Source organism: Bufo bufo, chromosome 7 (assembly GCF_905171765.1).
Source record: "Bufo bufo chromosome 7, aBufBuf1.1, whole genome shotgun sequence".
Classification (NCBI taxonomy): Eukaryota; Metazoa; Chordata; class Amphibia; order Anura; family Bufonidae; genus Bufo; species Bufo bufo.
Window position 1 is genome coordinate 235,279,906 of NC_053395.1, and position 26,139 is coordinate 235,306,044.

At 54.6% G+C, this 26,139-nt stretch overlaps 1 protein-coding gene across 1 annotated transcript in view; it reads left to right on the forward strand.

The window, feature by feature from the left end:
- The window catches only part of CCDC93 (coiled-coil domain containing 93), a 60,573-nt gene that overhangs the window by 11,622 nt on the left and 22,812 nt on the right, over positions 1-26,139 (forward strand). Inside the window, exons 2-6 of the mRNA XM_040440020.1 lie at positions 4,149-4,262; positions 4,353-4,447; positions 5,396-5,507; positions 6,561-6,659; positions 15,211-15,267. Coding sequence (XP_040295954.1) covers positions 4,149-4,262; positions 4,353-4,447; positions 5,396-5,507; positions 6,561-6,659; positions 15,211-15,267 — 477 coding nt within the window. The remainder of the gene's footprint in view (positions 1-4,148; positions 4,263-4,352; positions 4,448-5,395; positions 5,508-6,560; positions 6,660-15,210; positions 15,268-26,139) is intronic.

Genomic DNA, 26,139 nt, shown 5'->3' on the forward strand with positions numbered 1-26,139 from the left:
TATGTACCCTGTATAATGTACTGTATATACAGATAACCCCCAGTATATATATATATATATATATATATATATACCCTGTATAATGTACTGTATATACAGATAACCCCCAGTATATATATATGTACCCTGTATAATGTACTGTATATACAGATAACCCCCAGTATATATATATATATATATATATATACCCTGTATAATGTGCTGTATATACAGATAACCCCCAGTATATATATATGTACCCTGTATAATGTACTGTATATACAGATAACCCCCCAGTGTGTATATATATATATATGTACCCTGTATAATGTACTGTATATACAGATAACCCCCAGTGTATATATGTACCCTGTATAATGTACTGTATATACAGATATCCCCCAGCATATATATATATATATACCCTGTATAATGTACTGTATATACAGATAACCCCCCAGTGTATATATATATACCCTGTATAATGTACTGTATATACAGATAACCCCCAGTGTGTATATATATATACCCCTGTATAATGTACTGTATATACAGATAACCCCCAGTATATATATGTCCCCTGTATAATGTACTGTATATACAGATAACCCCCAGTATATATATATGTACCCTGTATAATGTACTGTATATACAGATAACCCCCAGTATATATATATATACCCTGTATAATGTACTGTATATACAGATAACCCCCAGTGTATATATATATATATATATATATATATATATGTACCCTGTATAATGTACTGTATATACAGATAACCCCCAGTGTATATATATATATACCCCTGTATAATGTACTGTATATACAGATAACCCCCAGTATATATATATGTACCCTGTATAATGTACTGTATATACAGATAACCCCCAGTATATATATATGTACCCTGTATAATGTACTGTATATACAGATAACCCCCAGTATATATATATATGTACCCTGTATAATGTACTGTATATACAGATAACCCCCAGTATATATATATATATATACCCTGTATAATGTACTGTATATACAGATAACCCCCAGTGTATATATATATATATATGTACCCTGTATAATGTACTGTATATACAGATAACCCCCAGTGTATATATATATATATACCCCTGTATAATGTACTGTATATACAGATAACCCCCAGTATATATATGTACCCTGTATAATGTACTGTATATACAGATAACCCCCAGTGTATATATATATGTACCCTGTATAATGTACTGTATATACAGATAACCCCCAGTATATATATATATACCCTGTATAATGTACTGTATATACAGATAACCCCCAGTATATATATATATGTACCCTGTATAATGTACTGTATATACAGATAACCCCCAGTATATATATATATACCCCTGTATAATGTACTGTATATACAGATAACCCCCAGTATATATATATGTACCCTGTATAATGTACTGTATATACAGATAACCCCCAGTATATATATATATACCCTGTATAATGTACTGTATATACAGATAACCCCCAGTATATATATATATATGTACCCTGTATAATGTACTGTATATACAGATAACCCCCAGTATATATATATATATGTACCCTGTATAATGTACTGTATATACAGATAACCCCCAGTATATATATGTACCCTGTATAATGTACTGTATATACAGATAACCCCCAGTATATATATGTACCCTGTATAATGTACTGTATATACAGATAACCCCCAGTGTATATATATACCCTGTATAATGTACTGTATATACAGATAACCCCCAGTATATATATATATACCCTGTATAATGTACTGTATATACAGATAACCCCCAGTGTATATATATATATATACCCTGTATAATGTACTGTATATACAGATAACCCCCAGTATATATATATGTACCCTGTATAATGTACTGTATATACAGATAACCCCCAGTATATATATATATGTACCCTGTATAATGTACTGTATATACAGATAACCCCCAGTATATATATATGTACCCTGTATAATGTACTGTATATACAGATAACCCCCAGTATATATATATGTACCCTGTATAATGTACTGTATATACAGATAACCCCCAGTATATATATACGTACCCTGTATAATGTACTGTATATACAGATAACCCCCAGTATATATATATGTACCCTGTATAATGTACTGTATATACAGATAACCCCCAGTATATATATATATGTACCCTGTATAATGTACTGTATATACAGATAACCCCCAGTATATATATATGTACCCTGTATAATGTACTGTATATACAGATAACCCCCAGTATATATATATGTACCCTGTATAATGTACTGTATATACAGATAACCCCCAGTATATATATGTACCCTGTATAATGTACTGTATATACAGATAACCCCCAGCATATATATATACCCTGTATAATGTACTGTATATACAGATAACCCCCAGTATATATATATACCCTGTATAATGTACTGTATATACAGATAACCCCCAGTGTATATATATATATATACCCTGTATAATGTACTGTATATACAGATAACCCCCAGTATATATATATGTACCCTGTATAATGTACTGTATATACAGATAACCCCCAGTATATATATATATGTACCCTGTATAATGTACTGTATATACAGATAACCCCCAGTATATATATATGTACCCTGTATAATGTACTGTATATACAGATAACCCCCAGTATATATATATGTACCCTGTATAATGTACTGTATATACAGATAACCCCCAGTATATATATATATATATATATATATGTACCCTGTATAATGTACTGTATATACAGATAACCCCCCAGTATATATATATGTACCCTGTATAATGTACTGTATATACAGATAACCCCCAGTATATATATATACCCTGTATAATGTACTGTATATACAGATAACCCCCAGTATATATATATGTACCCTGTATAATGTACTGTATATACAGATAACCCCCAGTATATATATGTACCCTGTATAATGTACTGTATATACAGATAACCCCCAGTGTATATATATGTACCCTGTATAATGTACTGTATATACAGATAACCCCCAGTATATATATATATGTACCCTGTATAATGTACTGTATATACAGATAACCCCCAGTATATATATATATGTACCCTGTATAATGTACTGTATATACAGATAACCCCCAGTATATATATATATATATATGTACCCTGTATAATGTACTGTATATACAGATAACCCCCAGTATATATATATATATGTACCCTGTATAATGTACTGTATATACAGATAACCCCCAGTATATATATATATATGTACCCTGTATAATGTACTGTATATACAGATAACCCCCAGTATATATATATATATGTACCCTGTATAATGTACTGTATATACAGATAACCCCCAGTATATATATATACCCCTGTATAATGTACTGTATATACAGATAACCCCCCAGTGTATATATATATATACCCTGTATAATGTACTGTATATACAGATAACCCCCCAGTATATATATATATATATATATATATATATATATATATATATATATGTACCCTGTATAATGTACTGTATATACAGATAACCCCCAGTATATATATGTACCCTGTATAATGTACTGTATATACAGATAACCCCCAGTGTATATATATATGTACCCTGTATAATGTACTGTATATACAGATAACCCCCAGTATATATATGTACCCTGTATAATGTACTGTATATACAGATAACCCCCAGTATATATATATGTACCCTGTATAATGTACTGTATATACAGATAACCCCCAGTATATATATGTACCCTGTATAATGTACTGTATATACAGATAACCCCCCAGTATATATATATATATATATATATATATATATATATATACCCTGTATAATGTACTGTATATACAGATAACCCCCAGTATATATATGTATGTACCCTGTATAATGTACTGTATATACAGATAACCCCCAGTGTATATATATATATATGTACCCTGTATAATGTACTGTATATACAGATAACCCCCAGTATATATATATGTACCCTGTATAATGTACTGTATATACAGATAACCCCCAGTATATATATATGTACCCTGTATAATGTACTGTATATACAGATAACCCCCCAGTATATATAATATGTTCCCTTTTCCCGTAGGTTGAGACCCGGGAGGATGAGGAGCAGCAGGTGAAGCTGGTGGAGATCCTGGAGCTGCTCGTGGCCGCCGGATACTTCAGGGCCAGAATTAAAGGTCTCTCCCCATTTGACAAGGTGACGGGTGATGATTGTCAGGTCGTGTGATGAAAGATTTATGGCGTCGTCCTATCATGTGACCAATCATGTGGTGTGTCCTCCCTGTAGGTGGTCGGTGGGATGACGTGGTGCATCACTACCTGTAACTTTGACATTGATGTGGATCTGCTCTTTCAGGAGAACTCCACCATTGGACAGAAGATGTGAGTAATGCTGGTTATGGGAATTTGGGGCGGAGCTTAACGGCTTAGGCTCAACTGCAGTTATGTATATGGAGGAGGGGAGCGCGGCGGCTGCGTCCAGGAGGGGAGCGCGGCGGCTGCGTCCAGGAGGGGAGCGCGGCGGCTGCGTCCAGGAGGGGAGCGCGGCGGCTGCGTCCAGGAGGGGAGCGCGGCGGCTGCGTCCAGGAGGGGAGCGCGGCGGCTGCGTCCAGGGGGGGACCGCGGCGGCTGCGTCCAGGGGGGGAGCGCGGCGGCTGCGTCCAGGAGGGGAGCGCGGCGGCTGCGTCCAGGAGGGGAGCGCGGCGGCTGCCTCATCTTGCTGTGTAAATAACCCTCAGCCTCTTTCTCACTGTGAAGCTTGTGGCTGCAGTCCTAACATAAAGCTACCAACCACACGTTCCATTGTCATGTGTCATGTATGGGCAGACGGGGGGCACGTAATTACCAGTGTCTCTCAGAGCAAGAGGTGGATAAGGATTACAGTCCCAGCACCAACCCGTCCAGCACCCCTCTGGACCCCAGTATAACCCAGAGAATCCCAGCACCAACCAGTCCAGCACCCCTCTGGACCCCAGTATACTGCAGAGAAACCCAGCACCAACCTGTCCAGCACCCCTCTGGACCCCAGTATAACCCAGAGAATCCCAGCACCAACCAGTCCAGCACCCCTCTGGACCCCAGTATACTGCAGAGAAACCCAGCACCAACCCGTCCAGCACCGCTCTGGACCCCAGTATAACCCAGAGAATACCAGCACCAACCAGTCCAGCGCTGCTCTGGACCCCAGTATACCCCAGAGAATCCCAGCACCAACCCGTCCATTAGTGTTCCTGGTAGAACAGAAGGTGGGGACGCCCTTTGGGGTCAGGGTGGGGACGCCCTTTGGGGTCAGGGTGGGGACGCCCTTAATTTTCTGTTTTGTCATTTTAGAGCATTAACTGAGAAGATTGTGTCTGTATTGCCAAAAATGAAATGTCCGCACCGCCTGGAGCCGCATCAGATCCAAGGTCTGGACTTCATCCACATCTTCCCCGTCATCCAGGTGATGAGCTGTGGGAGGCAGCCATGGGGGTGCTCTGGGCGCTGTGCATGGACAAAGGGGTGCTCTGGGCGCAGTGTTGGGGGGAGGTGCTCTGGGCGCAGTGTTGGTGGGAGGTGCTCTGGGCGCAGTGTTGGTGGCAGGTGCTCTGGGCGCAGTGTTGGGGGGAGGTGCTCTGGGCGCAGTGTTGGGGGGAGGTGCTCTGGGCGCAGTGTTGGGGGGGGGTGCTCTGGGCGCAGTGTTGGGGGGGGGTGCTCTGGGCGCAGTGTTGGGGGGAGGTGCTCTGGGCGCAGTGTTGGGGGGAGGTGCTCTGGGCGCAGTGTTGGTGGCAGGTGCTCTGGGCGCAGTGTTGGGGGGAGGTGCTCTGGGCGCAGTGTTGGTGGCAGGTGCTTTGGGCGCAGTGTTGGGGGGAGGTGCTCTGGGCGCAGTGTTGGGGGGAGGTGCTCTGGGCGCAGTGTTGGGGGGAGGTGCTCTGGGCGCAGTGTTGGGGGGAGGTGCTCTGGGCGCAGTGTTGGGGGGAGGTGCTCTGGGCGCAGTGTTGGGGGGAGGTGCTCTGGGCGCAGTGTTGGGGGGAGGTGCTCTGGGCGCAGTGTTGGGGGGAGGTGCTCTGGGCGCAGTGTTGGGGGGAGGTGCTCTGGGCGCAGTGTTGGGGGGAGGTGCTCTGGGCGCAGTGTTGGGGGGAGGTGCTCTGGGCGCAGTGTTGGGGGGAGGTGCTGTGGCCGCTGCTCATGGGCAGGGGTTGCTCTGGGTGTTTTGCGGGGTGTCGCAGTGGTCGGGGTCACACTCTGTCCCCCTGTATTTAGCTGGTTACTAGGTTAGCGCTTGATGGTCGTCACATTTTCCTGTTTCCAGAGATGAGGTCCTGTCATCACCTCTGGGGCCGGGGGTCTCTGCACCTTTACAGGGGTCTTGGAGGTTTTGCTGCATTCTTATCTCTGGTGCTGGGGGGGCACTGGGCGTTGTGTGTGTGGGTGGCGGACCCTGGGTGCTATGTGTGTGAGAAGAGGGGCTCTGGGCGTTGTGTGGGGGTCCTGACTCTTCTCATGTCCCCGGCAGTGGCTGGTGAAGCGCTCCATTGAGACGAGGCAGGAGATGGGCGACTACAACCGCTCCTATTCTGTGGCCCAGTTCCAGAAAGATCACCGTCTCCCTGAGGTGAGTGTCTGCGGTGGAGCAACCGTGACGTGTGTGAGATCCAGTACACCCCCGGGGGGCGCTGCACGGTGCGTCCTCTCCACTATCTCCTCAGTACACCCCCGAGGGGCGCTGCACGGTGCGTCCTCTCCACTATCTCCTCCAGTACACCCCCGGGGGGCGCTGCACGGTGCGTCCTCTCCACTATCTCCTCCAGTACACCCCCGGGGGGCGCTGCACGGTGCGTCACCTCCACTATCTCCTCAGTACACCCCCGGGGGGCGCTGCACGGTGCATCCTCTCCACTATCTCCTCCAGTACACCCCCGGGGGGCGCTGCACGGTGCGTCCTCTCCACTATCTCCTCAGTACACCCCCGGGGGGCGCTGCACGGTGCGTCACCTCCACTATCTCCTCCAGTACACCCCCGGGGGGCGCTGCACGGTGCGTCACCTCCACTATCTCCTCAGTACACCCCCGGGGGGCGCTGCACGGTGCGTCACCTCCACTATCTCCTCAGTACACCCCCGGGGGGCGCTGCACGGTGCGTCCTCTCCACTATCTCCTCCAGTACACCCCCGGGGGGCGCTGCACGGTGCGTCCTCTCCACTATCTCCTCAGTACACCCCCGGGGGGCGCTGCACGGTGCGTCCTCTCCACTATCTCCTCAGTACACCCCCGGGGGGCGCTGCACGGTGCGTCCTCTCCACTATCTCCTCAGTACACCCCCGGGGGGCGCTGCACGGTGCGTCCTCTCCACTATCTCCTCCAGTACACCCCCGGGGGGCGCTGCACGGTGCGTCCTCTCCACTATCTCCTCCAGTACACCCCCGGGGGGCGCTGCACGGTGCGTCATCTCCACTATCTCCTCCAGTACACCCCCGGGGGGCGCTGCACGGTGCGTCCTCTCCACTATCTCCTCCAGTACACCCTCGGGGGGGCGCTGCACGGTGCGTCACCTCCACTATCTCCTCCAGTACACCCCCGGGGGGCGCTGCACGGTGCGTCCTCTCCACTATCTCCTCAGTACACCCCCGGGGGGCGCTGCACGGTGCGTCCTCTCCACTATCTCCTCAGTACACCCCCGGGGGGCGCTGCACGGTGCGTCTTCTCCACTATCTCCTCAGTACACCCCCGGAGGGCGCTGCACGGTGCGTCTTCTCCAGTACACCCCCGGGGGGGCGCTGCACGGTGGGTCATCTCCAGTACACCCCCGGGGGGCGCTGCACGGTGCGTCCTCTCCACTATCTCCTCAGTATACCCCCGGGGGGCGCTGCACGGTGCGTCCTCTCCACTATCTCCTCCAGTACACCCCCGGGGGGCGCTGCACGGTGCGTCATCTCCACTATCTCCTCAGTACACCCCCGGGGGGCGCTGCACGGTGCGTCCTCTCCACTATCTCCTCAGTATACCCCCGGGGGGCGCTGCACGGTGCGTCCTCTCCACTATCTCCTCCAGTACACCCCCGGGGGGCGCTGCACGGTGCGTCATCTCCACTATCTCCTCAGTACACCCCCGGGGGGCGCTGCACGGTGCGTCCTCTCCACTATCTCCTCAGTACACCCCCGGGGGGCGCTGCACGGTGCGTCACCTCCACTATCTCCTCCAGTACACTCCCCCGGGGGGCGCTGCATGGTGCGTCATCTCCAGTACACCCCCGGGGGGCGCTGCACGGTGCGTCCTCTCCAGTACACCCCCGGGGGGGCGCTGCACGGTGCGTCCTCTCCACTATCTCCTCCAGTACACCCCCGGGGGGCGCTGCACGGTGCGTCCTCTCCACTATCTCCTCAGTACACCCCCGGGGGGCGCTGCACGGTGCGTCCTCTCCACTATCTCCTCAGTACACCCCCGGGGGGCGCTGCACGGTGCGTCCTCTCCACTATCTCCTCCAGTACACCCCCGGGGGGGCGCTGCACGGTGCGTCATCTCCACTATCTCCTCCAGTACACCCCCGGGGGGCGCTGCACGGTGCGTCCTCTCCACTATCTCCTCCAGTACACTCCCCCGGGGGGCGCTGCGCGGTGCGTCATTTCCAGTACACCCCCGGGGGGCGCTGCGCGGTGCGTCCTCTCCAGTACACCCCCGAGGGGCGCTGCACGGTGCGTCCTCTCCACTATCTCCTCCAGTACACCCCCGGGGGGCGCTGCACGGTGCGTCATCTCCACTATCTCCTCAGTACACCCCCGGGGGGCGCTGCACGGTGCGTCACCTCCACTATCTCCTCAGTACACCCCCGGGGGGGCGCTGCACGGTGCGTCCTCTCCACTATCTCCTCAGTACACCCCCGGGGGGCGCTGCACGGTGCGTCATCTCCACTATCTCCTCAGTATACCCCCGGGGGGCGCTGCACGGTGCGTCCTCTCCACTATCTCCTCAGTACACCCCCGGGGGGCGCTGCACGGTGCGTCATCTCCACTATCTCCTCCAGTACACTCCCCCGGGGGGCGCTGCACGGTGCGTCATCTCCAGTACACCCCCGGGGGGGCGCTGCACGGTGCGTCATCTCCAGTACACCCCCGGGGGGGCGCTGCACGGTGCGTCATCTCCAGTACACCCCCGGGGGGCGCTGCACGGTGCGTCATCTCCACTATCTCCTCAGTACACCCCCGGGGGGCGCTGCACGGTGCGTCCTCTCCACTATCTCCTCAGTACACCCCCGGGGGGCGCTGCACGGTGCGTCCTCTCCACTATCTCCTCAGTACACCCCCGGGGGGCGCTGCACGGTGCGTCATCTCCACTATCTCCTCCAGTACACTCCCCCGGGGGGGTGCTGCACGGTGCGTCCTCTCCACTATCTCCTCCAGTACACCCCCGGGGGGGCGCTGCACGGTGCGTCATCTCCAGTACACCCCCGGGGGGGCGCTGCACGGTGCGTCATCTCCAGTACACCCCCGGGGGGGCGCTGCACGGTGCGTCATCTCCAGTACACCCCCGGGGGGCGCTGCACGGTGCGTCATCTCCACTATCTCCTCAGTACACCCCCGGGGGGGCGCTGCACGGTGCGTCCTCTCCACTATCTCCTCCAGTACACCCCCGGGGGGCGCTGCACGGTGCGTCATCTCCACTATCTCCTCAGTATACCCCCGGGGGGCGCTGCACGGTGCGTCCTCTCCACTATCTCCTCAGTACACCCCCGGGGGGCGCTGCACGGTGCGTCATCTCCACTATCTCCTCCAGTACACTCCCCCGGGGGGCGCTGCACGGTGCGTCATCTCCAGTACACCCCCGGGGGGGCGCTGCACGGTGCGTCATCTCCAGTACACCCCCGGGGGGGCGCTGCACGGTGCGTCATCTCCAGTACACCCCCGGGGGGCGCTGCACGGTGCGTCATCTCCACTATCTCCTCAGTACACCCCCGGGGGGCGCTGCACGGTGCGTCCTCTCCACTATCTCCTCAGTACACCCCCGGGGGGCGCTGCACGGTGCGTCCTCTCCACTATCTCCTCAGTACACCCCCGGGGGGCGCTGCACGGTGCGTCATCTCCACTATCTCCTCCAGTACACTCCCCCGGGGGGGTGCTGCACGGTGCGTCCTCTCCACTATCTCCTCCAGTACACCCCCGGGGGGGCGCTGCACGGTGCGTCATCTCCAGTACACCCCCGGGGGGGCGCTGCACGGTGCGTCATCTCCAGTACACCCCCGGGGGGGCGCTGCACGGTGCGTCATCTCCAGTACACCCCCGGGGGGCGCTGCACGGTGCGTCATCTCCACTATCTCCTCAGTACACCCCCGGGGGGGCGCTGCACGGTGCGTCCTCTCCACTATCTCCTCCAGTACACCCCCGGGGGGCGCTGCACGGTGCGTCATCTCCACTATCTCCTCAGTACACCCCCGGGGGGCGCTGCACGGTGCGTCCTCTCCACTATCTCCTCAGTACACCCCCGGGGGGCGCTGCACGGTGCGTCCTCTCCACTATCTCCTCAGTACACCCCCGGGGGGCGCTGCACGGTGCGTCCTCTCCACTATCTCCTCAGTACACCCCCGGGGGGCGCTGCACGGTGCGTCCTCTCCACTATCTCCTCCAGTACACCCCCGGGGGGGCGCTGCACGGTGCGTCATCTCCACTATCTCCTCCAGTACACCCCCGGGGGGCGCTGCACGGTGCGTCCTCTCCACTATCTCCTCCAGTACACTCCCCCGGGGGGCGCTGCGCGGTGCGTCATTTCCAGTACACCCCCGGGGGGCGCTGCGCGGTGCGTCCTCTCCAGTACACCCCCGAGGGGCGCTGCACGGTGCGTCCTCTCCACTATCTCCTCCAGTACACCCCCGGGGGGCGCTGCACGGTGCGTCATCTCCACTATCTCCTCAGTACACCCCCGGGGGGCGCTGCACGGTGCGTCACCTCCACTATCTCCTCAGTACACCCCCGGGGGGGCGCTGCACGGTGCGTCCTCTCCACTATCTCCTCAGTACACCCCCGGGGGGCGCTGCACGGTGCGTCATCTCCACTATCTCCTCAGTACACCCCCGGGGGGCGCTGCACGGTGCGTCCTCTCCACTATCTCCTCAGTACACCCCCGGGGGGCGCTGCACGGTGCGTCATCTCCACTATCTCCTCCAGTACACTCCCCCGGGGGGCGCTGCACGGTGCGTCATCTCCAGTACACCCCCGGGGGGGCGCTGCACGGTGCGTCATCTCCAGTACACCCCCGGGGGGGCGCTGCACGGTGCGTCATCTCCAGTACACCCCCGGGGGGCGCTGCACGGTGCGTCATCTCCACTATCTCCTCAGTACACCCCCGGGGGGCGCTGCACGGTGCGTCCTCTCCACTATCTCCTCAGTACACCCCCGGGGGGCGCTGCACGGTGCGTCCTCTCCACTATCTCCTCAGTACACCCCCGGGGGGCGCTGCACGGTGCGTCATCTCCACTATCTCCTCCAGTACACTCCCCCGGGGGGGTGCTGCACGGTGCGTCCTCTCCACTATCTCCTCCAGTACACCCCCGGGGGGGCGCTGCACGGTGCGTCATCTCCAGTACACCCCCGGGGGGGCGCTGCACGGTGCGTCATCTCCAGTACACCCCCGGGGGGGCGCTGCACGGTGCGTCATCTCCAGTACACCCCCGGGGGGCGCTGCACGGTGCGTCATCTCCAGTACACCCCCGGGGGGCGCTGCACGGTGCGTCATCTCCACTATCTCCTCAGTACACCCCCGGGGGGGCGCTGCACGGTGCGTCCTCTCCACTATCTCCTCCAGTACACCCCCGGGGGGCGCTGCACGGTGCGTCCTCTCCACTATCTCCTCAGTACACCCCCGGGGGGCGCTGCACGGTGCGTCATCTCCACTATCTCCTCCAGTACACCCCCGGGGGGCACTGCACGGTGCGTCCTCTCCAGTACACCCCCGGGGGGCGCTGCACGGTGCGTCATCTCCAGTACACCCCCGGGGGGCGCTGCACGGTGCGTCCTCTCCACTATCTCCTCCAGTACACTCCCCCGGGGGGCGCTGCACGGTGCGTCATCTCCAGTACACCCCCGGGGGGCGCTGCACGGTGCGTCCTCTCCAGTACACCCCCGGGGGGTGCTGCACGGTGCGTCCTCTCCACTATCTCCTCCAGTACACCCCCGGGGGGCTCTGCACGGTGCGTCATCTCCACTATCTCCTCAGTACACCCCCGGGGGGCGCTGCACGGTGCGTCCTCTCCACTATCTCCTCAGTACACCCCCGGGGGGCGCTGCACGGTGCGTCCTCTCCACTATCTCCTCCAGTACACCCCCGGGGGGCGCTGCACGGTGCGTCATCTCCACTATCTCCTCCAGTACACCCCCGGGGGGCGCTGCACGGTGCGTCATCTCCAGTACACCCCCGGGGGGGCGCTGCACGGTGCGTCCTCTCCACTATCTCCTCCAGTACACCCCCGGGGGGCGCTGCACGGTGCGTCATCTCCACTATCTCCTCAGTACACCCCCGGGGGGCGCTGCACGGTGCGTCCTCTCCACTATCTCCTCCAGTACACTCCCCCGGGGGGCGCTGCGCGGTGCGTCATTTCCAGTACACCCCCGGGGGGCGCTGCACGGTGCGTCCTCTCCACTATCTCCTCAGTACACCCCCGGGGGGCGCTGCACGGTGCGTCCTCTCCACTATCTCCTCCAGTACACCCCCAAGGGGCGCTGCACGGTGCGTCCTCTCCACTATCTCCTCCAGTACACCCCCGGGGGGCGCTGCACGGTGCGTCCTCTCCACTATCTCCTCCAGTACACCCCCGGGGGGCGCTGCACGGTGCGTCATCTCCAGTACACCCCCGGGGGGCGCTGCACGGTGCGTCATTTCCAGTACACCCCCGGGGGGCACTGCACGGTGCGTCCTCTCCACTATCTCCTCCAGTACACCCCCGGGGGGCGCTGCGCGGTGCGTCATTTCCAGTACACCCCCGGGGGGCGCTGCACGGTGCGTCCTCTCCACTATCTCCTCAGTACACCCCCGGGGGGCGCTGCACGGTGCGTCCTCTCCACTATCTCCTCCAGTACACCCCCGGGGGGCGCTGCACGGTGCGTCACCTACACTATCTCCTCCAGTACACCCCCAGGGGGCGCTGCACGGTGCGTCACCTCCACTATCTCCTCCAGTACACCCCCGGGGGGGCGCTGCACGGTGCGTCATCTCCAGTACACCCCCGGGGGGGCGCTGCACGGTGCGTCATCTCCAGTACACCCCCGGGGGGCGCTGCACGGTGCGTCACCTCCACTATCTCCTCCAGTACACCCCCGGGGGGCGCTGCACGGTGCGTCCTCTCCACTATCTCCTCAGTACACCCCCGGGGGGTGCTGCACGGTGCGTCCTCTCCACGATCTCCTCCAGTACACTCCCCCGGGGGGCGCTGCGCGGTGCGTCATTTCCAGTACACCCCCGGGGGGCGCTGCACGGTGCGTCCTCTCCACTATCTCCTCCAGTACACCCCCGGGGGGCGCTGCACGGTGCGTCATCTCCACTATCTCCTCAGTACACCCCCGGGGGGCGCTGCACGGTGCGTCCTCTCCACTATCTCCTCAGTACACCCCGGGAGGGCGCTGCACGGTGCGTCCTCTCCACTATCTCCTCAGTACACCCCCGGGGGGCGCTGCACGGTGCGTCCTCTCCACTATCTCCTCCAGTACACCCCCGGGGGGCGCTGCACGGTGCGTCATCTCCACTATCTCCTCAGTACACCCCCGGGGGGCGCTGCACGGTGCGTCCTCTCCACTATCTCCTCAGTACACCCCGGGAGGGCGCTGCACGGTGCGTCCTCTCCACTATCTCCTCAGTACACCCCCGGGGGGCACTGCACGGTGCGTCCTCTCCACTATCTCCTCAGTACACCCCCGGGGGGCGCTGCACGGTGCGTCATCTCCACTATCTCCTCAGTACACCCCCGGGGGGCGCTGCACGGTGCGTCATCTCCACTATCTCCTCAGTACACCCCCGGGGGGCGCTGCACGGTGCGTCCTCTCCACTATCTCCTCAGTATACCCCCGGGGGGCGCTGCACGGTGCGTCATCTCCACTATCTCCTCCAGTACACTCCCCTGGGGGGGTGCTGCACGGTGCGTCCTCTCCAGTACACCCCCGGGGGGGCGCTGCACGGTGCGTCATCTCCAGTACACCCCCGGGGGGCGCTGCACGGTGCGTCATCTCCAGTACACCCCCGGGGGGGCGCTGCACGGTGCGTCCTCTCCACTATCTCCTCCAGTACACCCCCGGGGGGGGCGCTGCACGGTGCGTCATCTCCAGTACACCCCCGGGGGGGCGCTGCACGGTGCGTCATCTCCAGTACACCCCCGGGGGGGAGCTGCACGGTGCGTCATCTCCAGTACACCCTCGGGGGGGCGCTGCACGGTGCGTCATCTCCAGTACACCCCCGGGGGGGCGCTGCACGGTGCGTCATCTCCAGTACACCCCCGGGGGGCGCTGCACGGTGCGTCATCTCCAGTACACCCCCGGGGGGGAGCTGCACGGTGCGTCATCTCCAGTACACCCCCGGGGGGGGCGCTGCACGGTGCGTCATCTCCAGTACACCCTCGGGGGGGCGCTGCACGGTGCGTCATCTCCAGCACACCCCCGGGGGGGCGCTGCACGGTGCGTCATCTCCAGTACACCCCCGGGGGGGCGCTGCACGGTGCGTCATCTCCAGTACACCCCCGGGGGGGCGCTGCACGGTGCGTCATCTCCAGTACACCCCCGGGGGGGGGGGCGCTGCACGGTGCGTCATCTCCAGTACACCCCCGGGGGGGCGCTGTACGGTGCGTCATCTCCAGTACACCCTCGGGGGGGAGCTGCACGGTGCGTCATCTCCAGTACACCCCCGTGGGGGCGCTGCACGGTGCGTCATCTCCAGTACACCCCCGGGGGGGAGCTGCACGGTGCGTCATCTCCAGTACACCCCCGGGGGGGGGGCGCTGCACGGTGCGTCATCTCCAGTACACCCCCGGGGGGGGCGCTGCACGGTGCGTCATCTCCAGTACACCCCCGGGGGGGCGCTGTACGGTGCGTCATCTCCAGTACACCCCCGGGGGGGCGCTGCACGGTGCGTCATCTCCAGTACACCCCCGGGGGGGCGCTGCACGGTGCGTCAGCCATGTCCCTTTGTTTTCACAGGACACAGAGTTTCTAAGCCGGAGGGAGAAAGCCGTGAGGACCCTGAACGAGACCTTTGTAAGTTCGATGCCGTTTCCCCTTCTGAGCTGAGATCTTGCGAGGCTGCACCACTGAGACGGGGCCGTCTGCACAGCGTCTGTATGGCCGTTTGTGGTTCGTGAAATGCGTTCCTTGCGAGCAGAGCCGCGGTCCGGCTGGAAATCGCAGATTTGCATAAATGAATAGATCAGGCGAACGTAAGAGACCTTATAATACAGCGCTGCCGGAAAGTTTGTGAACCCCTCAGAATGTTCTAGATTTCTTCATAAATCTGACCTAAAAGGCCATCGGTTTGTCCCACAAGTCTGAAAAGTTGATAAAGAACCAACTACAGTTTGGCGCGGTATCAGAGAGCAGGACGTGCTCACCCCGTATGCGGTGGTGCATCTATCCCGGGGGAGGGGCAGGTCCTGCACTGGTGGTCCGCTGCTAATGGCGATCCCCCATCTTTACTGTTTATCACATCCACACATTTGCTATCCTGTGTAGGATGTCCATTGTGGTACTTGTGGTCCGCTGCAGGCATCCTCCACTGTATGCATTTTTGCTGGGGATTTCCATTAGCAGCGGACCACCAGTGCAGGACCTGACCCCCCCCCCCCCGGTATAGATGCACTCCTGCATACGGGGTGAGCACGCCCTGCTCTCTGATACTGCGCCAATCTGTAGTTTGTATATAGAATCTTTGGAGGTGTAGAAACTCCTGGTCTGAATGTGCCTTCATTTCCATCCGCAGGCAGCACTGGGGCACATGTGAGGCCCGGGCTATATCCGCCAGTCTCGGGCTCTCTGCCTCCTCCCATTGTATGCACGGTCACATACTGGAGGTTACTGGGAGATTGCTGGGAGTCGGACCTGGCGCTCCTGTAACTCGCCCACTGGCTCCTGGTAGTGCCCATACGGCCCAGGTAGGTGAGCGGTGGGTCCCGAGCTACTTGAGGATCCTTGGCGCGGTGCTCGGGCTCAGACTTGTCCTCCAAGCAGGATATGTTGGCTGATCTCTCAATTGTGGGTTGTTTCTGCACATTTGTGGGAAGTTAGCCCAATCCTCTGTACAGAACGGCTTCAGCTCTGCTATGTCAGTAGATTCCTCCATGAGCTGCTCAGTTTAGGTCCTTTTGCAGTGAGCCTTGGAGGATGGGAGTGGTAGTGGTCCGGATGAAGCGTACCTCCTCAAGCCGTTGCTCTCTGGGGATCGGTGCAGTGGACTTCTAGTCCTGAAGGAGGAGACCAGAAGTGAAGGTGTCACAGTCTCTTTTACTGAGTGAAACGCAGCAGCCGTCCAGTGCAGTATGGAGGCAGGTGACCCTGGCCTAGTGGGTGTCTCCGCTGTAGTCCCTCACCTCCCAGCAGGGTCTGGACGTCTGGTCTGAGATCCTCTATTGTAGCAGGAGCTCTGCTGTGTGCTTCCTTCCTCCTCTCTGTCCGGACCGGAATGTCCCCTCCAGGCAGGGACCCGGACCAGCCCACTCCTACCAAGAGGGGGGGGGGACAGGGTAGTCGGCTCTATTTCTTTTTAACCCTTGCCAACATTCCTGAAGGATTAAGGTCTGGACTGTGATTCAGCGGCTCAAGACCTTTCCCTTTCTACTTTTTTATCCATTGTTTTGTAGAACGTCTTGTGTAGGGATGAGCGGACCCCTGGATGTTCGGCTTCGGCTGAACTTTGGGTCAAAGTTCGGGTTCGGGACCCAAACGTGACTCGATCCTGAACCTCATTGAAGCCAAAGGGGACCTGAAGTTTGGTGCATTAAAATGGCTGTAAAATAGTCCTAGTAAGGGCTCGAGGGCAGTGGGGGTAGGAGCAGGAGAGCTGCCCTGCAAGGAAATGACTTAACATAACCTAGAATAGGGATGCCCAACCGGCGGCCCTCCAGCTGTTGCAAAACTACAACTCCCAGCATGCCTGGACAACCTACAGCTATTAGGGCGGAGTTGGGAGTTGTAGTTTTGCAACAGCTGAAGGGCCGCAGATTGAGCGTGCCAGACATAGAATATAAAAAAGGAAATGATTATCTTGAACTAGAAGGCGGAGGTCAAAGTGGAGGAGGCGGTGGACGTGGCGGAGTAGGTGCAAGCTGTGGAGGAGGAGGAGGAGGAGGAGGAGGAAGTCAACACTGGTTTTGTAGTTTTATTTATTTTTATAAATTTGGAAATGCCCCAAAACATTGGGAAATATAAAAGAGAATGCAAAGAGAAAGTGCGCTGCAGTATAACAATGGCTGGTTAGTGCCGGTATACAGGTCTATTCTGCACAAGGTACGGACAAGTCCTGAGGGATCCAGGCCTGGTTCATTATAATAAACGTGAGCTTGTCTACATTGGCTGTGGACAGGCGGCTGCGCTCGTCTGTGATGACGCCTCCTGCAGGGCAGGCCAGCACCTCCAAGGCGTAAAGGGCAAGCTCAGGCCAGGTGCCCAATTTGGAGACCCAGAAGTTGAAGGGGGCAGACCCGTCATTCAGTACGTGTAGGCGTGTGCAGACATACTGCTCCACCATGTTGCTGAAATGCTGCCTCCTGCTAAGACGTTCCATATCAGCTGGTGGTGCTGGTTGTTGTGGCGAGGTGACAAAGCTTTTCCAGATTCCGGCCATGCTAACCCTGCCTTCTGAGGTGCTGGCGGTGCCCCAGCTGCGCTGGCGACCTCTTCTTGGTCCTTGGTCCTCGTCCTCTTCCTTGTGCTTCCACTGTGCCCCCGCTGTCAGGTGGGAATGCCACCAGCAGCGCGTCTACCAGCGTGCGCTTGTACTCACGCATCTTACGTTCACGCTCCAGTGAGGGAATTAAGGACGGTACGTTGTCCGTGTAACGAGGATCCAGCAGCGCGGCCACCCAGGAATCAGCACAAGTTAGAATGTGGGCAACTCGGCGGTCGTTGCGGAGACACTGCAGCATGTAATCGCTCATGTGTGCCAGGCTGCCCAGAGGCAACGACAAGCTGTCCTCTGTGGGAGGTGTATCGTCTGTGTCCTCTGTATCCCCCCAGCCACGCACCAGTGATGGCCATGAGCTGGTCTGGGTGCCACCCTGCTGTGAACATGGTTCCTCCTCCTCCATCTCCTCCTCCTCATCCTCCACTTCCTCATCCTCCAGAACTGTGCCCTGGCTGGACAATTGTGTACCTTGGGTTTGTGGGTGCAGGAACCCACCCTCGGAGGCACTTGGGAATGACTGGCCGGAAACCCTATGAAATGATCCCTCTTCCTCTTCCTCCTCCTGTACCACATCCTCTTCCATCATCGCCTGCAGCGTTTTTTCAAGGAGACATAGAAGTGGTATTGTAACGCTGATAACGGCGTCATCGCCACTGGCCATGTTGGTGGAGTACTCGAAACAATGCAACGAGGAACACAGGTCTCGCATGGAGGCCCAGTCATTGGTGGTGAAGTGGTGCTGTTCCGCAGAGCGACTGACCCGTGCGTGCTGCAGCTGAAACTCCACTATGGCCTGCTGCTGCTCGCACAGTCTGTCCAGCATGTGCAAGGTGGAGTTCCACCTGGTGGGCACGTCGCATATGAGGCGGTGAGCGGGAAGGCCGAAGTTACGCTGTAGCGCAGACAGGCGAGCAGCAGCAGGGTGAGAACGCCGGAAGCGCGCACAGACGGCCCGCACTTAATGCAGCAGCTTTGACATATCAGGGTAATGTTTAAGGAATCTCTGCACCACCAAATTCAGCGCATGCGCCAGGCAAGGGATGTGCGTCAAACCGGCTAGTCCCAGAGCTGCTACGAGATTTCGCCCATTATCGCACACCACCAGGTCGGGCTTGAGGCTGACTGGCACCAACCACTCATCGCTCTGTTGTTCAAGGCCCGTCCACAGCTCCTGCGCGGTGTGGGGTTTGTCCCCCAAACAGATACGTTATAAAACTGCCTGCTGTCGTTTAGCCCTGGCTGTGCTGAAGTTGATGGTGAAGGTGTTACGCTGACCGGATGGGGAGCCGGTAGAGGATGAGGAAGCGGAGTAGGAGGAGGAAGCAACAGGAGGCAAACTGAAGCGCCCTGCAATCCTCGGTGGTGGAAGGAAATGCGCCAAACTGCTATCCGCCTCAGGCCCAGCCGCCACTGCATTTACCCAGTGTGCTGTTATGGAGATATAGCGGCCCTGACCGTGCTTACTGGTCCACGTATCCGTAGTCAGGTGCACCTTGCCACAGATGGCGTTGCGCAGTGCACACCTGATTTTGTCCCCTACTTGGTTGTGCAGGGAAGGGATGGCTCTCCTGGAAAAGTAGTGGCGGCTGGGAACAACATACTGTGGGACAGCCACCGCCATAAGGCCTTTAAAACTCTCCGTCTCCACCAGACGGAATGACAGCATTTCAAAGGCCAGTAATTTAGAAATGCTGGCATTCAGGGCCAGGGATCGCGGGTGGGTAGGGGGGTACTTCCTCTTCCGCTCCAGCGTTTGGGAGATGGAGAGCTGAACGCTTCCGTGGGACATTGTGGAGATGCTTGGTGACCCAGGTGGTGGTGTTGCCGGCAGATCCTCTGCGGGGTGGCAGGTGGCACTGTCACTCCAGAGGTGGATGAAGAGGCCACGACTGCAGCAGAAGAGGAAGCAGGAGGAGACGGAGACCTTTCTTGGCTTTTGAGGTGTCTTCTCCACTGCAGCTCGTGCTTAGCACTTAGATGCCTGGTCATGCAGGTTGTGCTCAGGTTGAGAACGTTTATGCCTCGCTTTAGGCTCTGATTGCACAGCGTGCAAACCACTCGTGTCTTCTCGTCAGCACATTGTCTGAAGAACTGCCACGCCAGGGAACTCCTTGGAGCTGGCTTTGGTGTGCTCGGTCCCTTGCTGCGGTGGGCAGTAGCAGGCGTACTGTCTAGAGGACGGCCGCTCCGCTTTTGCACCCTGATCCCTCTTCTGCTGTGCTGGTGGCTCTGTGCGACCACCGCCTCTTCCTCCGAACTACATAGGTCACTCACATGACCTTGATTCCATGTGGGGTCGAGGACCTCATCGTCCTCCACATCATCTTCCACCCAGTCTTCACCCCTGCCCTCCTTGTCGGTCTGCACACTGCAGAAAGCCCCAGCAGTTGGCACCTGTGTTTGGTCATCATCCGAGACGTGCTGCGATGGTCCTCCCATGTACTCATCCTGAAAGATAAGTGGTTGGCCATCGGTGCACTCAATCTCTTCCACTTCTGGGGCAGAGCTAGGTGGATGGCCCTCCGAAACCCTGCCAACAGAGTCATCAAAAAGCAGAAGAGACTGCTGCATGACTTGGGGCTCAGACTACTTAGCTGATCTGCAAGGGGGTGAGGTGAAAGACTGATGGACATCGGCTGCAGTTGCCAACTGTGGTCTTTCAGCAGGAGACTGGGTGGGAGACAATGTGAAGGAACTGGATCCACTGTCAGCCACCCAATCTACTATCTCCTGTACTTGTTCAGGCCTCACCATTTGTAGAGCCGCATTAGGCCCGACCAAATACCGCTGCAGGTTCTGTCACCTACTCGCACTTGAGGAAGGGGTTTCACTTGTGCGTGTAGCTGGTACAGATCGACCACGTCCTCTCCCTGCAACAGGAGCTCCACCAGCAGCGCCACGACCGGGGCCACGTCCCTTATTTGATGCTCTCCTCATTCTTTAAGGTCACCCACCGAACTAACAGACGGATTAACTATATTATATTTTTGTGTCAGGGGTACAAAGATAGTGTATTGCACCCACAAAAGATGGCTATAGGTCACCCACAGAATAAATAGCCAGATGGGATTCCTAACACTCTCCCTCACTTCCGCTGCTTCCTGTCCTTGCACTACTCGGAGCTGATGGGCGGTGCTACACGTGATCCAGCTTATATAGAGCCTGGGTCACATGATGCACCTGCCACTCATATGGCCGGTGCACATGGCCTAAAAGCTTGTTGATTGGCTGCCCTGCCATGATCCTACCAGCGTTGTATCACAGAGGGGATGACGTCTTTATGCTGGATACAGGATGCTCCTTTCTGCAGACATAAGGCTTCTTATTTACACCATTAAATTCCATTCTGGTCTTATTTGTCCACAGAACATTGTCCAAAAACATTTTGCCCTTTCCAGGTGGTCTTTAGAAACTGCACATGCACAGCAATGTTCTTTCTGGAGAGCAGCGTGTCCTTGCAGTCTTGCCATGCACACCATTGTGGTTCAGTGTCCTCCTGATAGTGGACTCATGAACAGTTTTACAGGTTTCCTTTGTGACCTTGTTGTCTATTACACGCCTTATTCTTGGCGTGATCTTAGTTGGTCGACATCTCCTAGTGGTAGTGGTGGTGGGGGGGGGGGGGGGGTGTAATAATAATGGTCTAGATTTTCCTCCATTTGTACACTATCTGTCTGACTGTGGCATCCAGACTTTTTACTGATGGTTTTTGTGACCTTTTCCAGCCTGATGAGCATCAACAACTCTTCTTCTGAGGTCCTTGGGAATCTCCTTTGTTACTGCTGTGATTTACTCCCACAGACATGTGGAGATAAGACTTTGATTCTGGCTCGTTACATAACACAGGTCGCCCACTCACACCTGAATGTCACCCCATTGATTGAAGGCGCATTATCTGCTGATCCTAAAGGTTCACATACTTTTACTACTCAGACATGTGATATCCGAGCATTTTCCGCCAGGATTTTGTTAGGGATCGACCGATATTGATTTTTTAGGGCCGATACCGATAATTTGTGAACTTTCAGGCCGATAGCCGATAATTTATACCGATATTCTGGGAATTTTCATTTTTGAGAAAAAAAAAAAATTCCTACACAAATCTGCTGAAAATTAATATGTTTATTGTTAATGTGTATTTTTTTGTTTATTGTTCATGTGTATTTTTTTTTTATAAGTCTTTTTCATTTATACTTAATATTTTTGTGGTGTTTTTTTTTTACTAACTTTTAGCCCCCTTAGGGACTAGAACCCTTGTCCTATTCCCCCTGATAGATCTCTATCAGGGTGAATAGGAGCTCGCACTCTCCCTGCTGCTCTGTGCTTTGTGCACACAGCAGCATGGAGCTTGTCATGGCAGCCAGGGCTTCAACAGCGTCCTGGCTGCCATGGTAACCGATCGGAGCCCCAGGCTTACACAGCTGGGGCTCCGATCGGAGGAGCAGGGGAGAGGGGATCCTGTGGCCACTGCCACCAATGAGTAATACTGGGTGGGGGTGGTGCACTGCGCCACCAATGTTTTTACTATTGGCCGGGATTGGGGTGGGGGCGCACTGCACCACCAATAATTAATACTGGGGGGCTTGGGGGGGGGGGGCGCACTGCGCCACCAATGAACATAAGTCTCTCATTCATATACAGGAGGCGGGAGCTGGCTGCAGAATCCCATAGCCGGCTCCCGACCTCTATGAGCGGTAGCTGCGATCCGCGGCACCTGAGAAGTTAACTACCGCGGATCGCAGCTATCGCTCATAGAGGCCGGGAGCCGGCTATGGGATTCTGCAGCCAGCTCCCGCCTCCTGTATATGAATTAATGAAAGGCTTATCTTCATTGGTGGCGCAGCGGCCACAGCCCCTCCCCTCCTCTTGTCTTCTCTTCTGTCATTGGCGGCAGCAGCAGCACAGGGGGAGGAGACACTGCTTCCTTCTCCCCTGTGCTGCGGAGGGAACACAGAACGCGCTGAGAGCAGCTCGTTCTGTGTTCCCCATACGTTATCGGAATATCGGCAAAATAGATGCCGATACCGATAACGTTCAAAATCCTCAATATCGGCCGATAATATCGGCCAAACCGATAAACGGTCGATCCCTAGATTTTGTGACTCATTTCTATGATTTGGTTCTTGATCTGCTTTCTACTCATGGAGTTTTAGGTCAAATGTATGCAGAAGTATAGAAAATTCTGAAGGGTTCTCAAAGCATGTTTTGTATTTGTTACCATTGCAAAAGAAAAAATAAGGCAAGACCATTAGAGGGCAATGCACATATGTGAGCAATCCTCTAAGACACTGAGATAAGCGAGAAGGAAGAGAGAAAAAAGGAACCGCTCTTCTGCCCAGAAACAATAAATCTGTATATGACCGCTGCCACTACTCCCTCCCCCCTCCATACAGTAAAGGTGATCACTTTAAATGCACCCTTTCACCCCTGCAGGCAATTATCGTGAAGGAACGCTTCCCTCCTCATAATCCCCTGCTCCATTGGGGTGTGCACCTTAGACGCAATTTTCTGTTCAGCCTGTCCGAAAGGGAGTAGTCCGTCCAATGGGTCCAGATCTCCAAGAACTTCTCATGGTGATCTGCTATAATGGGAGCACAAACTTTCAAGCACCACTGTTTATCTCGTCAGAGGACAATCCCTCTTTCTCCAGTTATCAGCTCTCCCCTTCCATTTCCTAAAGTTACATTCCCTCTGAATTCTGTGATTGAACCAAAACAGGCTAAGAAATCTGGTTACATCATGCCGCAGAAGTCTATGTAGAGTGGAGGGGGAGACAGACATTATTCAGCAGCAAATAGTAAGCGTTAAATCTTAACCCAAGGGCTTTATTCACATCCCAGTTGCTCAGTACCTATAGAGGACTTCTGGGTGATTCTGAGAGTTAAGGAGCAGAATCTGATGTCTCCATGTGAAGTTTATTGTGAGATATCATTACAGCTAATAGTAAATGTTATATGTCCCCAAGTGCTTTATTCACATCTGTACTGCTCAGTACTTCTCTATAATGTCCTATGGACATGCGGCTGATAGACTTGGGGAGCAGAATCCCCTTCATGTTCAGTCTATGGGCAGATATTACAGTTAATAGTAAGTTTTATATCTCATCCCATGTGCTTTATTTGCATCACTTCTGCTCAGATAGTTAAGTGGCAGAATCTGTTGTCTCCATGTGTAATATATGGGCAGATATCATTACAGCTAATAGTGTTGTTTTCTCTAGCATCTCCACAACAGCGGTGACAGGAGAGATGAACCTGCCTCTCATGGACTGGAAACAGTCTAGGAGCACAGTTCAAATAGACTCTTCCCCTTACCTGCTTCAGTTATTGTTTCCTGTCTTCACGGGATGCATGGAAGCCTCTGCCTGCAGTTCCAGGATCTCTATTTTCAGGCAGCCTGGCCTGTAGTCCCCATTATTTGGAGGGATGTTGCAGTGAACAGTGTCCCCAGGGATGCTCGCAGCTCCCTTCTCTGTTCTAGGCATAAACCCTTCACCTGAAGGCAGCCCCTGGCTTTTCCATGTGGGTCCTGGTGGGGCCACTGGGATCCAGCTCGTGGCGAGTCTGCAGATGGGATACTCCTTCAGCAAGAGACTCCCACCCCAAACTTTCCAGCGAGTTACTTCCGGGTCACCAGGTGATGTAACCAGTGCGGCAGATATTAGGAGGCACGGAGAGATAGAGGATCGCACACTAGAAACTTGGATAGTGGCTTCCTTATTGTGCTCAAGCTGCAGTAAACCACAGGTACTATGCTGGCGCCTGGAGATGTACGTCGTCTGTGGATCCTTGTTTTAGTCCTTAGCCTGGTCAGCCTTCTCTCTATCTATCCATAAAGTGTGGTGGGGAGAATCCTCTCCTTGCATCAGATGCACAGAGGACGTAGTTACTGAAGAAACACCCTTCTGTTCTTGATTCCATGATATCCCTTAAGATATCCTATAACTAGGTATTACTCTTCATGACCCTAGTGGGGTGGACATGGATGACTTCAAAGTATTCTCTAATATTGACTCCTATTCTTCTGAGGATGACTCGGGACACCCTCTGTCTCCTGGAGGATACGGAGTTCGTACGCAAAACGGTAAGATCAACCATGCACATTGAGGATAGAAGAGAAGAGCGGAAAAGAGTATTTCCAGTTTGCAGCAACGTGGAGAAGAATGGAAAGACCTGGAGAAAAGATCAGCAATTTCTGGTTCCTTAAAAATGAAATATCCTTTCTCTGATCAAGATTCTGCTCAATGGGGCAAAACTCCAAAAACTGGCACGCTGGTGGCTTGTATAGCTAAAAATAAAAAATAAAAACCCCTTTGAGGATATGGGTCTTCTGATGGACTCTTCTATGGACATAAAAATGCCTTTGCCTTCAGAAAAAAACATGGGAGACTAACTCCGCTATGCTTGGACCTAGCTAGTATTGCCGCAACTTGGACTGTGAGATCCCTGTTGGTTTGGCTTTGTCGATTAGAAAACCACTTGGCAGCTGCACCCCAAGATAAGAAATTCTAGCCTCTGTACCAATGCGTGCCAACGCCTCAGATTTATTTTCTAACCAGGCAGCAGCTCTGTCAAATGCCGCTCGTCGTGTTGTTTGGCTATGCTCATGGTCTGGCAATGAGTGTTCTGAAGACTGCCTGTCACGAGGGGTCACTTTGAGGTTCCTTCATACAGACGATCCAGATGGAGCTCAACTCTTTTATTTATAATCCTGGGAGATGGCCTCAACACATATCCCCGATCAGGCAATCCTCATCTGGCCTCAACTCAGATCCTGACCCTTACAGTACAAACCGCAACTACCACACCCAACTTCTTCACTTTGTATTCTCATCATTTCTCCCCTCCAGCCCATTGGTAGATAGAGGTGGGAACAACTCCCAACCATCCAGCACCTCCTGAAGGCTCCTTGATCAGAAGGCGATGAAGTCCATGCTGGCGTGTGATGGGGAAACGGGCGGCGGGTGATAGGGAAACGGGCGGCGTGTGATGGGGAAACGGGGGGCGGCTGGCGGGTGATGGGGAAACGGGCGGCGGGTAATGGGGAAATGGGGGGCGGCTGGTGGGTGATAGGAAAGCCCTAGAAGATCAGCAAGGATCGTGATTCTGTTTCCTGATCTTTTTAGGGTACTTTCACACTTGCGTTGTTTGATTCCGGAAGGCAGTTCCGTTGCCTGAACTGACTGCCTGATCAGGCAAACTGTATGCAAACGCATGTCATTTTGTCTGACTGAT